The 12,496-nt window shown below is 47.5% G+C and overlaps 1 protein-coding gene across 1 annotated transcript; it reads right to left on the bottom strand.

The window, feature by feature from the left end:
• Positions 1 to 1,224: 1,224 nt before the first annotated feature.
• On the bottom strand, positions 1,225 to 4,734 carry sox4a (SRY-box transcription factor 4a). The gene has a single exon (XM_041955554.1). It carries the CDS (start codon positions 4,271 to 4,273, stop codon positions 3,173 to 3,175), a length of 1,101 nt encoding a protein of 366 aa, XP_041811488.1. The 5' UTR covers positions 4,274 to 4,734; the 3' UTR covers positions 1,225 to 3,172.
• Positions 4,735 to 12,496: the final 7,762 nt, after the last annotated feature.

Raw genomic sequence — 12,496 nt, forward strand, 5'->3', positions numbered from 1 at the left:
AGGTCAAGTGAACGGTGCCTCCAGTCCTCGTGAATGCATCTGCCTGCATCCACTCATGCATGCGCCTTTATGTGGGCCACTGTGTGAAAGTGTGTGTGAGGAGAACATCGACATCTTTTCTTTATCTCGAGGTATCCATCAGACTCTGGGGGTGATTGGATTTTTCTCCCCCCCCTCTAAAAACAGGGACACCTCAAACACACCTCACACACTATTTCCTGTGTGATGTCAAGCTTATTGCAGCCATCTGGGGGCCAGCGTCTCGTCGTTGGGATGGTGTGTGTAATGACCATGCCTTATCTTTCTCATTACCCAGCCTGACATGTCAGAGGAAAGCTGGAGACGACCCTGCTCTCCTGACAGAGAGAGAGATGGAAATAATTACCAATGTCTCTTGTGGAATAGGGCGTAAATTGATACACACTAAATACTGTACCTTAGGGGTCTCTCTCTTTTTTTTCTGCCTCTCCTTCTCGTCAGATGTACTAGACAAATGAATGCATCCAGAAGGAATTAATTGGATTTGGGAGCAGTCTCTTGCACGATCCACCAGGACAGACAAACACCCCCCTCTGCACCCTCACCTCCCTCCCATTGGCACCCACAGACAGACACACACACACACACGCCTCCTCATCCTCCTTTATTCCAGTCATGCCTTGCAGAGATGTCTGACGCCCCACCTACTCCACCCCACCTCGATGGATCAGTCTGTGTCCCTTATCCCTCACACACACACACACAGTCACACACACACATTCACAGTGGCACAGTGGATTGCAGCCTCTCTCTTGGATACAGTGTTTCCATGGCAGCCACGTTTTCTGCACGTGTAGAATCAGACGGAGTAAGAAAGAGACCACTCCAATCGATTCACTGGCTGGCTATTGATTCGCAGTCTGCAGCTGCACACTTACCTACAGCAAACACACACACGCACGCCTGCATATTCACGTGCACGCACAAACAGAGTGTAAACATCCGACATCAGATTGGATCTTTTGAAAAAGGTTCAGCTATGGAATGTGATGATGAAAGCTCACCTTTCTTGAGCATGCTTTCTGCTGAAAGGGGACTTCAGTACCTGTGACTGCTCCAGTTATCCTCTCTATATTTTCCACAGTGCTACATAAAACTGTTAGGTAACCAGTTGATGGTACTTACTTTAGCTCTTCTGAAAAGGGTCAGGGAATGAAAAACCACAAGAGAAAAACACTGTACTTTTCAGTTCCAGCTGATTTTATTTCCTTCTTGGAAGAAAAGAAAAACAAATAAAAAAACGACAATCTGTACAGAGGTCTGAGAGGCAGTGATTGACCCAAACATTGGCTGGTTTTGAGCTATAAACATCAAATGATATTGGCATGATTGGACAAAACATGATCATACACAGCATATTGCACAAATGAAAAAGAAAAGGGACGATCAAAAAGATGTCTTGAAGGTAAAAAATTAAAAAAAAAGAAACTCCTGGACCACAATCATCTTCAACATAAGGATATCCAAAGATGGCTGTCCTAGTGCCTGTCGTTGATCATCATCATACATAAAACACACAATCTTTGCTTATAGTACAGTCAGTTTACATAAATATCTTCATGTTATTATTCTTTTAAAAATCTTAAACACAACAGCTATAGCTACATATACCTGAATCTGAAATACAAATGCTATTTGCCATGCCATAATATAGGAAAACAATTAGCCTGCTATACTTAGCCAACAGGTACAGAAAGGTTAAATACTATTTTTTGATGCAATTTGCGCAATAACAGATGAAGCACTTCATACATCTCCCTCCCTCCAAAGTCTAGGCAAAGTGGAATGAGTGTGAAATTCCATCCAGTGGTTCAAATAAAACTTATCTTGATAAAAAGCACACAGAGGTATTAGCTCTATCCAAACAGTGACTCTCTGGGATCTTTCACTCATATACTTTAGGTCTATGTGTACTGGAAACAGTCACCACTCAGACTGGGAGCCTCAGTGGTGCTTTGTTTACTTGGCTGGTGAAACTGGAGTCACTGTGCCATTAAGAAGCATGTGGGTAAATACTGTAAACACTGTGTGAGGTCAGATTGTGCCAAACAACCCCCCCTCTGCACGTCTAAACACCAATGTAGATCCAAACAACAATGTTGTAGGCTACCCACTCGCCGGAAAAACCCCCTTTCTATAGATTTTGTACAAAAATACAAGTAGAAAATCATGACACACTCAAATCTCCTTAAAAGTGAGAGACGTCAGACATTTTAAATAAGATACACTTCTAGCCCTTCCGCGCTGGATACAGACAGGTGTATGTGCACAAACACAAACGGGACCTGTACGAGGACAATACTTCTATGTATAAAAAAGTTTGGCCGGTATAAATACATCGATATAAAAAACGTCATCTGACACAGAGGAACTACAAAGTTGAAGCACTAGGCAGAAAGGATGCGCGTCGGGGAACATTGGTCCTGAATTGTGCACTGAGTGTTTAAAAAGATTTCAGAAAAGGGTTTCTGAAGTTTGAGTCAGTCTTTGTTTTAAGTCCTGCCGTTGAAAGAGAAGCTGGTGATAGTGAATTGTGTCCTATGGTCACACAAATTGCGTAATTACGCAGCAATGAACATTTTTACGCATTTAACAACAACAAAATCCTCCTTATCTCGGAGGGCATGCGTGTTGATATTGAAACTATTTTGAGTTTGGAAAGAAAACTACACCTGAATAGCAACTTGATGGTCAATGTGAATTGGCTGTATCTTAAACAAAACCCAACATGACGAGCTCTCCAGTAAATGCCCCCCTTTCCCGACCCGAAATAACATTAAGATTCAAAGTTCAGTCTCAGTCCTCATCCTCTGCGGATTGGGTTGAACATTTGAGCTGCAGTCCGTGTGTTTCACTGCTCTTTGCTTACATTCACTCCTCCTCCGTGTCCAAATGCAAACTAAGCATTTCCCCCCGTCTGCGCGTTCCCGTCAAGCACACCGAGCGCTGTCCAAGTCTGTGAGCGGCGCGTACCTGGGCTTCAACGCGCACACAGGCCACCTTTTCTTTCCTGTTTTCACTCTCCCTTATTTAGTGAAAGAATGGCGGAAATATTGTGGTCTGGACGCCTGTCAGGGGTTGAACAGTTCAAAACGTGGGGGGACGTCGCGGTTCCTCGCCACCGTGGTCCTTTTCAGTAGGTGAACACCAGGTTGGAGATGGTGGACTCCAGCCAGTCTCCTGAGATCATCTCGCTGACCTCTGGGGTGCAGTAGTCGGGGAAGTCGAAGTGAGATCCCGCCCCGCACTCCCCGAAGCTCCAGTCCAAGTCCCGGTCCAGCTCTGCGTCGGAGAAGCCCATGCCGCCCAGGGACATGCTCTCAAACCCGGGGCTCGGGTTCAGGTCGAGCCGCTCGTCCTCAAACTCTTCATCTGACGATGAGGATGACACGGATGAGGAAGAGTGAGAGGCTGACGGCGTTGGAGAGGAGGCGCGAGCGTACCTGAGGCGCGCGGTGTGTGATGACTCGCTGGTCGCCGGGCTCTGCTCCTCGTACAGGCTGAGCGGGTCGCTGGACTCCGCCGAGCTGCTCAGGGTGGGACTGGCCGGGACTCCCACGGAGGGAGGCCCGCTCTCCAAGCTGCCCGCCCCGCCGAACATGTGGCCGCGTCTCGCCTCTCCGGTGCGTTTCTCCGGGATCTGTCTCGCCCCAGACACTGACCTGGATTTGAAGAGCGCCTGGTGGTCACCGGGAGACGCATATTCCAGCCCCGGAGCGCTCTTCACGCCCCCCTGCTTGTGCGTCCTGCTCACTCCTTTGGACGCGGGGCTTCTTTTCACACCGGCTTTGGCGCTGCGCTCCCCGCTCTTCTCCCCGCGGTCCGCCTGCTTACTCGCACCGCTTCCCGACTTGACTTTCTTCCTGGGCCGGTACTTGTAGTCTGGGTAGTCGGCCATGTGTTTGAGTCTGAGCCGCTCCGCCTCGCGGATGAACGGTATCTTGTCTGTGTCTTTCAGCAGCTTCCAGCGCTTCCCCAGCCGCTTGGAGATCTCCGCGTTGTGCATGTCCGGCGACTGCTCCATAATCTTCCTCCTCTCAATCTGTGACCAGACCATGAACGCGTTCATGGGTCTCTTGATGTGCCCCGTCGGAGTTTTGCACCACGCCAAGTCGCTCCGCTCCCCGGAGGAGGGGGACGCATCCATCTCCAAGTCCATTTCTCCCGTGTCCGTGGAGTCCCCGCCGGGGGAATGAGCGTGGGCGCTCTCTGTCTGGCTGATGTGCTGCACCATCCTTTCCTCCAAGTGTCTGGAAACACTGTTCAGTGCGGTGCTTTCACAAAGTTCAAGTGCGCAAAAATACCTATCAGGCTCAAAACGAAGGAAAAAAAATCCTCCACTTGTTCTTATTTGAGGCGCTTTAAAGCCACACCACTGCTGAAAGCAGCTCTAAAAAGTTCATCCAAGTCTCTTCTTTTCAATTCAGCCCGTTTTGGAGACGGCCGGTCTTTCAGTTTTTACCAGCGCGCTTCGCGGAAACAAAGAAATAAATCCCGAAACTAAAAGCAACTTTCAACTGCCGGTGCGGCTGAAAACTCGCCCTGCAAGGTTCAAAACGCGCCGCTGTGGGCAACAGCAGTGCAAGTCCCTTATGTGAACCTGGCTGTCTGCAGCGCAGCTTGTCTGTGCGGTTGAGGAACCATGTGGTTGAATGGAGCGGCTGCGCTTTCTCATAGTCTCCCTGTTTCCTGAGCGCTCTGTAATATTACTGTAAACACAACAACGAGAACCTCGCCGTTTTATACCCTCATCGCGAGATATAAAAGCCAATCAGCGTCTGTCTCTATCCTGATTTTTCAGGCAAGCCACTCCCCCTGGCCTCCCATTGGCTGAATAAAAAAAACGGGTAATAATAATAATAATGTGCAATGAGGATCGGTGTGTCTGACCTCATTCCTGTCAGACTCCGCTGGAAGAAAGACGAACTCGGCGTGTGTGCGTGAGTGAGTCTGCGCGTGCACGCGCCCGTGTCCGTGTCCGTGCTTGTGTCTATGTGTGTGTGTGTGTTTTAGAGGAACACGGTGTCCTTTCCCCTGCTGCAAGGGGAAGCTTGCAAGGATATACTTAGAACCTCATTACTTTCATGTGGATGAGTATTGACTAAATTTAGATTATGTGTAATGGGGGGGGGGGGCAAGGAAATGCTGAGAAAACACAAAAGCAGCCACAACATGTTGTGTTAGTCAGACTGCAGTGTGGCGAGCAGGGATGTAGCAGAGAGTAAACCCACCCAAACATAGCTCACCCAACCTGTTATTTACAAATCATTACAACACCAGCTCACATCATTACATCACTGCAGTGGGCAGTGTAAACAGATGCAAGTGAGGTGTTTTTATTTACACCCTACATCGGTGCATTATGGTAAACCAGAGAGCTGAAAACCGATCATTATGAATATTATGGAAGTGTGTAGAATTATGTATCAGGGCCACACAGAAATAACACAGTCACCCTCGCTCCAGCGGCTTCCTGCTCCATGCAGCTCCACAATGCACACATTCCTCCTCCTCCACAGCCCCATTATGTTAACACGGCCGTGTCATGTAGGATCACATTACAGCCTGTGTCACTAGATGTCAGGCTAGAGCCAACGGGAGCTGATGGGGTGTACGTTGTGTATATGTATGTGCATGTGTGTGAACATGTACGGCAGATTTATCTCCATCCTATAATCGGCTGCTTTGAGCTACCATCATTAAATCAGGCAGCTGATGCCATGAGCTGCCGGTGAAGGCCCCCACTTGATCCTGCAACACAACCGACTGACACGACTGTTTTTGGTGCTAAATAGACATCTGCCAAAGGGAAATCCGCCTCCAATAGAAGCAAACACGAATGAAGAATCTATTCATTTTATCGGATCAGATCTTCATGTGGTCTAACAAAGCATCGCTTATGCACTTAAATTATGCCAGGATCTATGTCAGGCTGAAACAGTCATAAACTCTTTAAAATTTCACAACTCAACCTCTTTACCCCCCTTGGTGCTTACATAAATCACACACATAAATAATAATGAGCTGCTTCATCAGTCTATATCTGTAGCTGCTCCAATTACAAGCATACACCTGCCACTGGATTAGTTTGCTATCTGTCTCTATCTCCTCCACATACACACACACACACACACACACACACACACACACAGAGAGAGAGAGAGAGAGCAGCATGCACGCACACAGGTTTGTTTGAACAGGTGTAGCAGGTATACCTGTAATCTTATCTGATGTGTGAGAAGCAGCTGTCAGTTAGCTTTCCACTCTGTCACTGGCAGATGTAAGGCTCTGGCAGCGCTGGGACGCCGAGCCCCATCACGCTGGCCTATCGCTCTGTCATCTTCAGAGCTGCCGGAGCCATGTGTTTACCCCAAAATACACCGGCGCTTTGTCTCAGCTCTGTTGACGCCTAAAGGGATAGAGTCATTATGAGAGTGCTGTAGGAGGCTGGAGCTATTACAGAGACTTCTTAAAAGTGTGTGCGTTGCAAGAGTTAGACTGCTGTGGGTTTTTTTTCGAGGATGCTTATGTTGATATTTCTGGGTTAAATTTTGAGTGCTTTCATGAATAAAAGTGTCACACACACACACACAAAAAAAAATGGATGGGTTTTCACAGTGGAAAACCTGTGAAATAGCATTTTGCTAACCTTGGGATACTGAAACACTCCATTAAAAGCAGTAGTAGTCAAATCATTTTATGGCGGCTTTAAAAAATAACATTAAAAACACATTTACTAGGGCTGCAGCGAGGTAGGAGCCGCCATTATTTCAGAGCTGATTGACACCGTGTTTAATATGCGATTTTTAATAAAACATAAACATTAACCCCATATGCCAGGCCAACCCTAGAGCCAACTGCAGGCAAAACGAGCATGTGACTGTGTGTGTGTCAGTCTGCCTCTTTGCAGGGACTCGAGTTTATTATAACCAAGGCTGAAAAAAAAAAAAAAAAGGAGCACAATCGTCACAGTGTGTCGTCAAAAGCGAGGGGTGAAATTAAGAATCCAATAACAGAAGGCAAAGATGGAAATGGAAGACGCAAGGAGCGAGCTGTATGGAGGGGCGAGTGCGTGAGTGTCTCAAACAGAGGTACTCATTACCACGTACTTGGCTTTTTCAGCGGCCTAGCTATGACGTGCCACTTTGACCTCCCTGCTCGTCATGCGGGGTCAAACACAATGAGGCCTTTGTGTGTGTGTGTGTGTGTGTGTGTACACATGTGTGTATGTGGGTCCAGCCCTAACTGAATTGGAGCTTTTCCAGGGATTGAAAGTTTGAAAAGCAGTGGGAAGTCCCCTCCATGCAGTTAAACAGAAAAACTGTGGACTAAGCACTGATTTGCATACACACACTCTCTTTCTCTTTCTCCCGGTGTGTGACTCATCTACAGGCAGTTTGTCCTCTCTGTGTTTTGTGTGGATGTGGCAGACAGTGCAGGTGGCCATCTCACCATATCACCCACCTACTGCTGTCAGTCCTTACACAACTAGCAAAGTCAGTTATTTTTAAGTTGCCATGGAACATACAGTACCTAATACTTCCTTGTTTCCCTCTGCGTCTTCCTCGTCTTTGACAATCGGGGCTAAAAACAGATCAGAGATAAGTGCTTGTAATCATATTCTGAAATGGGTAAGTGGACAAAATAAGAGGAACATTACAATGTAGTGCAATCAAATATAACAACCCTGAAGCAGGAAGTGCTGGTTTACCTCCTTTGCAGTTTATGAGGCCTAAATGAGGAGTTTTGTTGCACTAGATTGCATTAAATATTATACAGGTGTTGCTTTGTTTACCTCCCCAAACCCTTTCCTTCTCTACGGTTTGATAATCAAGCTTACATTTTGGAGATACAGAAGCACAAAAAGTCGTTAGAGGAGGAGAAACAATTCTTTATTTTCTCCTTCCATTTCCATCCGTTCTTCCTTGATCCCTGTGCCCTTCATTCCTTCCATCACATTTTAAAATCCTGGACACACAGAAACAGAGAGAGTGGTACAGAGCAAGAGCGAGTGAGTGCCACAGCGATGCCAAAACAAAAAGAGGGAGCATCCTTGATGGTGCAAAATGAACAAACCAGAGGCGAAACGAGGAGTGATTGTAAAGCAGGAGAAAAGAGGAGGCAGCAAATAAGGAACTAGAGCGATTTGGGAGTCGCTGCGTCCTCACTCCATCGCCGCTGTAATCCAGAGGATTCGGTCAAGGTGGGGGAAAAAAGCGATGGGAGTCGGATGAAGGGAAACGGATGAATGAATGAGCACAAGACGGAGGTGTGGTCAGGCCGGCGACGCCACGCCCAGGGAACTCCCAACATCCCTCGCCCCGGAGAGTGATGACGAGGCAGGTCAGATGATTGCTGTGTCACAGCAACGCAGACGAACTTGCTTAAACACACACACACACACACACAAGTCATGAACATGCAGAAAGTCAGAGCGAGACAGAGCCAGCTAAGTAGTGTACCGCTGCAGGACCCAGACGTGCTGCAGAGTCAAATCGAGAGCGCGGACACACACTCGCTCACGCGCACACACACCAAACTCCCTCACAAATGTACACACGCTAGCTCACACGCACTCAGCTACTCTCACAGCTGCACTCTACTACACTCAGACACTCTGATACAACGATCGGTTTTTTGGGGGCATTGTCTAAAAGCCAGAGGAGTGGGAAGGAGCGGAGAATGAGAGCAGAGGAGAAGGAGGGGGGGACAGGAAAGTAAAGGAGAGCAGAATTAGGAGATGGAGAAGTCATCAACAGAGCTTTTTGCCCTTTTGCAAAAGTCGTCGTCCTTGCGCTCGTTGGTCTCCATCAAAGGGGCATTCGACATACGAAGAGCAGAGGACGGACACCTTCGATATGAAGATTTCCGGATCAGACCTGGATCCTTTGGAGCAGCACAGCAATGGATATACTGCAAAAGAAGAACGAAACAACAGTTTTTTTTTGCTTTCGTTTTTTCTGGGGGGGGAAGTCACATCAGAGTTTGGAGTTTCCTGGGTCGCTGTGGTTTCGACAGAAACGTCGATGGCTGTGGACGCGGAAGAATTGGGTCTGGGGAAGGAGACAGAAAGCATCATGAAGAAGTTAGGTAGTGAGTGGAGACAGAGGCAGACAGAGTGTGCGTGTGGGAAGGGGAGTGCGGAGGCAATATTGCATGAAAAATTTCCCCAAAAAAACCTCACCGGAGTGCTGCATATCAGCGAGGAGTTACAGACGACTGCAACGCCTATCTCCCCTCGATGTCCTGCATTTTTACCAGTCGCTCTGCCTCTCCCTGCCTCCATATATGTCTACATGTTAGACCCACATGCAAACAACATACGCTGACTAAGCTTTCGATGGTACACAGACACCTCATATCACCCCAACCCCCTTCCTCTTTCCCTCCTCCTCCTCCTCCTCCTCTGTTGCAGGCACATCCTCCTCCAGGCAGGTCAGGTCAGGCGGGCTGGTTCTGTCCTCACGTAGCCCAGGGAGCGGCGTCCTCAGCTCGGGCTGCAGCTGCAGGGGTCGGCGAGGACCAGGCGTGGAGCTCTGAGGCTCTCTGCAGCTCCAGACAGGCTCCAGACGCACTGACCTACATCAGCCTCAGTCAGACTGGGAGAGAGATGGAGAGAGAGAGAGAGAGAGAGAGAGAGAGTGAGAGAGAGAGAGGGAGAGAGGGATGGGCCGGGGATGGGGGGTGCAGAGAGAGAGGGAGAGCGAGAGTGATTGAGAGCCTGGTAAGCAGACAAACGGATGGAGAGGCTCGGATGCTAAAATAAATAACAACATCTCTCCAAAAAAGTGCAAGACTGTGGCATGATGCGAGGGGGGAGGGGATGCAGAAGAGAGAAAGAGGGAGAGAACTGAAATAAAACTAACTCTCAACCCTCCTTTCACACTAATAACGCTTAAAAGATCCTTTTTTTCCTCATCAACCTAATCTTTATCCTCGCCTCACTTTTCCCCTTTTGCCTCTCATCCCTCCTCAGGCAGCCTCCCTCATCCTCTCTTTCTCTGTCTCTCCCTAGCTTGATTTTCATCATATACCATCCGAATCGTCTCTCACTGAGGGAGGATTAGTCCGTCTCTGGCTGCCTGCTTATCTGTCTGCTCTGGCTTTCGGCTGCAGAGAGAGAGAGGAGGGGGCGGAGGAGAGGTGGTGGAGGAGGAGGTGTGTGTGTGTGTCTGCGTGGTGGAGGGGAGGGTTTGGCATCTCTTGCTCAGTTGTTGTGGCTATATGGGCTCGACTCAGCTTATTGCAAGTGTGTTTGTTGCTGGAGCGGAGCAGGAGAGGCTCTGCAGTGCGGCAGGAGTAGAGAGGGAACATTTTGTACTACTGTGCCTGTGTGTGTGCACATGTGTGGCAATCCAGCATGCATCTCCTTCCATGCTTGCAACGACTGTGTCCATTCCTGCAATGCTGCGGCGGTGTGTGTCTGACTGGCTGTGCGCGATCATTACTCCCCAGTGCCAGGATCGACACTAAACACGGATCGATACCAATAGTGAAGCAGACAGATCAGGCTAACGTTAGCGTGGCTCCCCTGGGACCCCATGTGGCAATGGAAGTCAGTCTCTAAAGCAACATACCTCAGTCACACTAACAATGTCTTTATCCTGAGGTGAACATCTATAGGCCCTGGGGAGCGAGAAAAAAAGGCCAGTATATTAGAAGGTACAGTAAAATCCAGCTGGGTCAGTGTATCCTGGTAAGGTCAGTGCCTCACAAAGAGATTTGAAAATTGAAGATGGTCCAGGCATTTAAAGGGTTAGTTTAGTTTTCTTCTCTCAAGCCTACCTGATTTATTGGGAGCTGTCAGTCCTCGCAGTTCATCTATGAAGGACTAACCCCTGTGTTATGGCTGTGGACATATTAAAAGAAGTGGTTTGGTACGATTGAAGAGATCAGGGGCGATCAAACAAAACATCGGTGGACAAAATCCTCCATCGGCACATATACACAGTTTCCTCTGACAGTCAGTCACACAAGAAAGCCTTAAAACAACATTTTCACATAAACCATCCAATAAAAGGCGATTTGTTGCTGGAATCAGGCCAACAATCGTATTTTTCTTCGTGACTGGCACAAACTGAAATGAAGAATGAAATGAAGAAAGTAAGAATGACAAGTTGTGGTTTTACAGGGGAGGAAGTAGGTAAGGTTGCCAGGCAACCAGCAGAGACTTAAGCAAGCTACTGAATCCACAAGAAATAGTCACAGCCAGTAACCCCTCACAAAACCAGAAAGTGTCATGTTCACTTTTCTGTTTCTGTCCGGATTAAAAAAGAGATAAGTGTTGAAGGTGAGCTTTAGAGGTGCTGGTAGGCTAGCTGTCTCCCCATGCTTCCAGTCTTTATGCTAAGCTAAGATTAGCTAATCACCTCCTGGCTCTAGCTCCATACTGAGTCTAACTCGTGGCAGGAAAGCGAATATGTCCGACCATTCCTTTAAAGTTACAATTTTAACAGTGATATAACCAAATAACACATCATGTTTCTTGTTCCAACAAAAAACTAATCTGAGTCCAGGGGATTGTGGTCACACCAAGAGTGAAATTTTGAGCGCAAATTTATTTATTATGACGGAACTTCCATGATCTATGGATTCGCTCTTATAGGAAAAAAAAAAAATTTGCAGGGCTTTTGTATAAAGTTCTAATTTGATAAAGTTTGACACAAATTTGCATCTTTGATTACTAGTTATTGATCGCGCAGATCTGCAAAACAAAAACAAGCAAAACTAGCCACAACCAACGGCAGCCTTTGCGTCACCATGCTGTGCCACTTTCTGTGCAACTAAGTTCTCATTGTGCAGAAGTTTCCAAAACTTCAAGGATCTGAAGGTGCTGCTGGCAGCCATGACAAAATCAGGAAGTGCACCTTGAAGACAAATTTTATTTAAAACATGAATGCCTTGTTTGAATTAACAAACGGTGGAATCTAACGTCAATCCACTCAAATCCAAACAATGGTGCCAATTCCTCTGGGGTGGATAGAAAGCAAGCTCCGTCCGTGTCCATGAAATGTAAACCGTCCACTTAAATCACAAAAACAAAGAGCAGCTTTAAAAAGAGCACCGGCCCATGCTGTAGCTTATGTGCATGTGTCTATCCAGGATGGCGAGGAGTGTGTTGCTCATTTCGCATGGCACACTCCCTGCTGCCTGATTATGGATGAAACTCTGGGCTGCTGCAGCCAAGTTTTAAAGTCAGTCCAGATAGAGACAGATAGAGATGTCACTGACTAGATCTCTTTCCCATTACTGCTGGAGAGGGAAGTTATGAGGTCCAGATGCAAAGAAAAGTGGGTCACCACACTCAACATGTGCCAGACCCTATACTTCCCCATATGTACAGGGACCCACTGCTTACACTAGTGCACATATGTACACTTGCCAAGTCAGACTGTTTTCTTCCCTATCTCCCAAAATAGCACAGAGCAGACTCAGAGTGTGTGTGTATGAGTTTATC

Source organism: Chelmon rostratus, chromosome 16 (assembly GCF_017976325.1).
Source record: "Chelmon rostratus isolate fCheRos1 chromosome 16, fCheRos1.pri, whole genome shotgun sequence".
Classification (NCBI taxonomy): domain Eukaryota; kingdom Metazoa; phylum Chordata; class Actinopteri; order Chaetodontiformes; family Chaetodontidae; genus Chelmon; species Chelmon rostratus.

Bases quoted from the DNA above. Each gene is read 5' to 3' on its own strand.
- sox4a (XM_041955554.1), bottom strand. From the start codon at position 4,273: ATGGTGCAGCACATCAGCCAGACAGAGAGCGCCCACGCTCATTCCCCC.